General features: G+C 51.5%; 1 protein-coding gene across 1 annotated transcript; it reads right to left on the bottom strand. All coding sequences in view use genetic code 11, as the record gives it.

Annotated features, from left to right (window-relative positions):
* Positions 1–669, bottom strand: EGR_09166 (F-box/WD repeat-containing protein; the record flags this gene model as incomplete). Its single annotated transcript, XM_024498415.1, has 1 exon — positions 1–669. One exon carries the CDS (start codon positions 667–669, stop codon positions 1–3), a length of 669 nt encoding a protein of 222 aa, XP_024347158.1.
* Between the last annotated feature and the right edge of the window lie 1,197 nt (positions 670–1,866).

The raw sequence follows: 1,866 nt of genomic DNA, 5'->3' as shown, positions 1-1,866 counted from the left end.
TCAAGTGTGACGATGTGGACCGGGGGAGTAGGGGTGGGGTGGTGGAGGAGGATTCGTGGCGGTGATGGTGGAGGAGGCGGAGGAAGAGGAGGGTGCGTGTGCTTCGTGGCCAACAGTCTGTGAAGAACCAGCAGCGTCACCGGCAGCGGTGGTTGCAGAAGCAACGGAAGCGAGATTGGTGACAGCTGCAGACCTGTTAGCTATCTGCGGTGAGCGAGGGTGGATGATTCGGATCTGACGCAGATTAGACAGGTTTGGAATCGCCCCGGCAGCTGCAGCAGCCGCCTCCTCGTTAAAAAAGCCATCATCATTCTCTCCCATTCCCGTTTCGTCGTCTTGATTGTTCGCTGAGCCGGTATCCGTATGAGTGAAGTCCCAAATGAGGATGGAGTCGTCGTGAGACGAGGAGACAATCTGGAAGTCGTCGAACTGCAGACGAAACACACGACCCGTGTGCTCGTGAAGGGTCTTGATGCACAGTTGGTTCGTGCGAGATCGCGGATTCAGCGCCGCCTTGAAGTCCCAAATCTTTATTTTGCTGGAAAAAAATGACAACCAAAGTGAGCCCAAATCAGCACCTCGCACGAGTTTAGGGGCGGATGCGTAACTGTAAAGTATCCAGTCCGCTCTGGACGTCCAAATACAGTTACGACCACGCAAAACGGCCATGTAGCCGTAGGACGGATTTGCAAAAGCATTTTTTTGGGCAAATAGGTAGGAATGACATCACAGAGGAGGGGATGCGATCTGATGTCTTAAAGTGCTCGTTTGCTTTCCATGGGGCAAGCGTAAACAATACAGGAATAATTTAAGCTGACTCAGATGAAGCTCGCCAAAAGCTCCGCCAACTCGGATGATAGGATACAGTGAAGCTGGAAATGGCCCAAGTGACCAAGCTGAAACATTGGTTAACACCTTCAAGGGAGGCTTAGTGGGAAGGCAGACCCAAGGGATCATTGGCAGGGACTCCGAGAGCCTCAGAAGGTGAACCACCTGATGAAGCAATGTTTAGTCGAAAAGCTAAGGCAATAATCAACGCACTCCTACTCCACAGGACGGGTGAGGAGTATCGCAACAAGGCAGCAGCATGCAGTAGACACGTGAAATAGGTGGTCGGATGCGGACCTGTAGGCCTGGGGAGGGAACACTGATCATAAGCATCCTAGCAGAATGTTGTAGACGAGGTGTCACTGTCGGTGTGGATGAAATTATCCAAATATGACACGCCAACCAAGCACGATAGAGCAACCGATCCGGGAACGACTGGAGCCAAGTGGTGGTGCTTGAAATTTTTGGATCTATCCTACTACCATAAGAGCGCCCTACATCATCGATACCGGCTGTTTGAAGGGGAGACGGAAATAAAGTCCTGTAAGGCCTCATCAACATCAATCCGAACGCACATGCGCTGATTGAGGGTCAAAAACAGTCAGTAGAGGTGCCTAAGACTAGCGACTGTCCTTGTACGACTGAACAAGCAAGAACACCCACCAGCAGGAGCAAGGAGGATCTGATCGGTACCTGAGCGACGACTGGCCGTCTATAGTTCATGTCGGTGGTTTATCGGGTCCAAGGGTTCGATAAGCAGGCTACCATCTCCTCGCACACCACTTAGGCTTCGCAACACCATAGTTGTACCTCAGAGAGGCAATGTCGGCAGGACACGACATTAATCCCCTCATAGACGGTCCATGTGTTGCATAAGTGTGATTTGCAAGGGGGGGAATATGAGAAAGGGAGTACCATGCAAATGTGGTGGCGGTAATGGTAATCTCACCCTGAAGCGCTCAGACTTAACGCAAGACACGAAGTGTAGGAACTGTTAAACGCTCTAAATCACAATATCGTTGGAGAGGGTGGGGGGGG

The sequence above is a fragment of the Echinococcus granulosus genome (genome assembly GCF_000524195.1).
Source record: "Echinococcus granulosus chromosome Unknown EG_S00135, whole genome shotgun sequence".
NCBI classification, from domain to species: domain Eukaryota; kingdom Metazoa; phylum Platyhelminthes; class Cestoda; order Cyclophyllidea; family Taeniidae; genus Echinococcus; species Echinococcus granulosus.
Note: the sequence above shows the minus strand (reverse complement) of the source record. Positions and strands in the feature narration are given on the sequence as shown.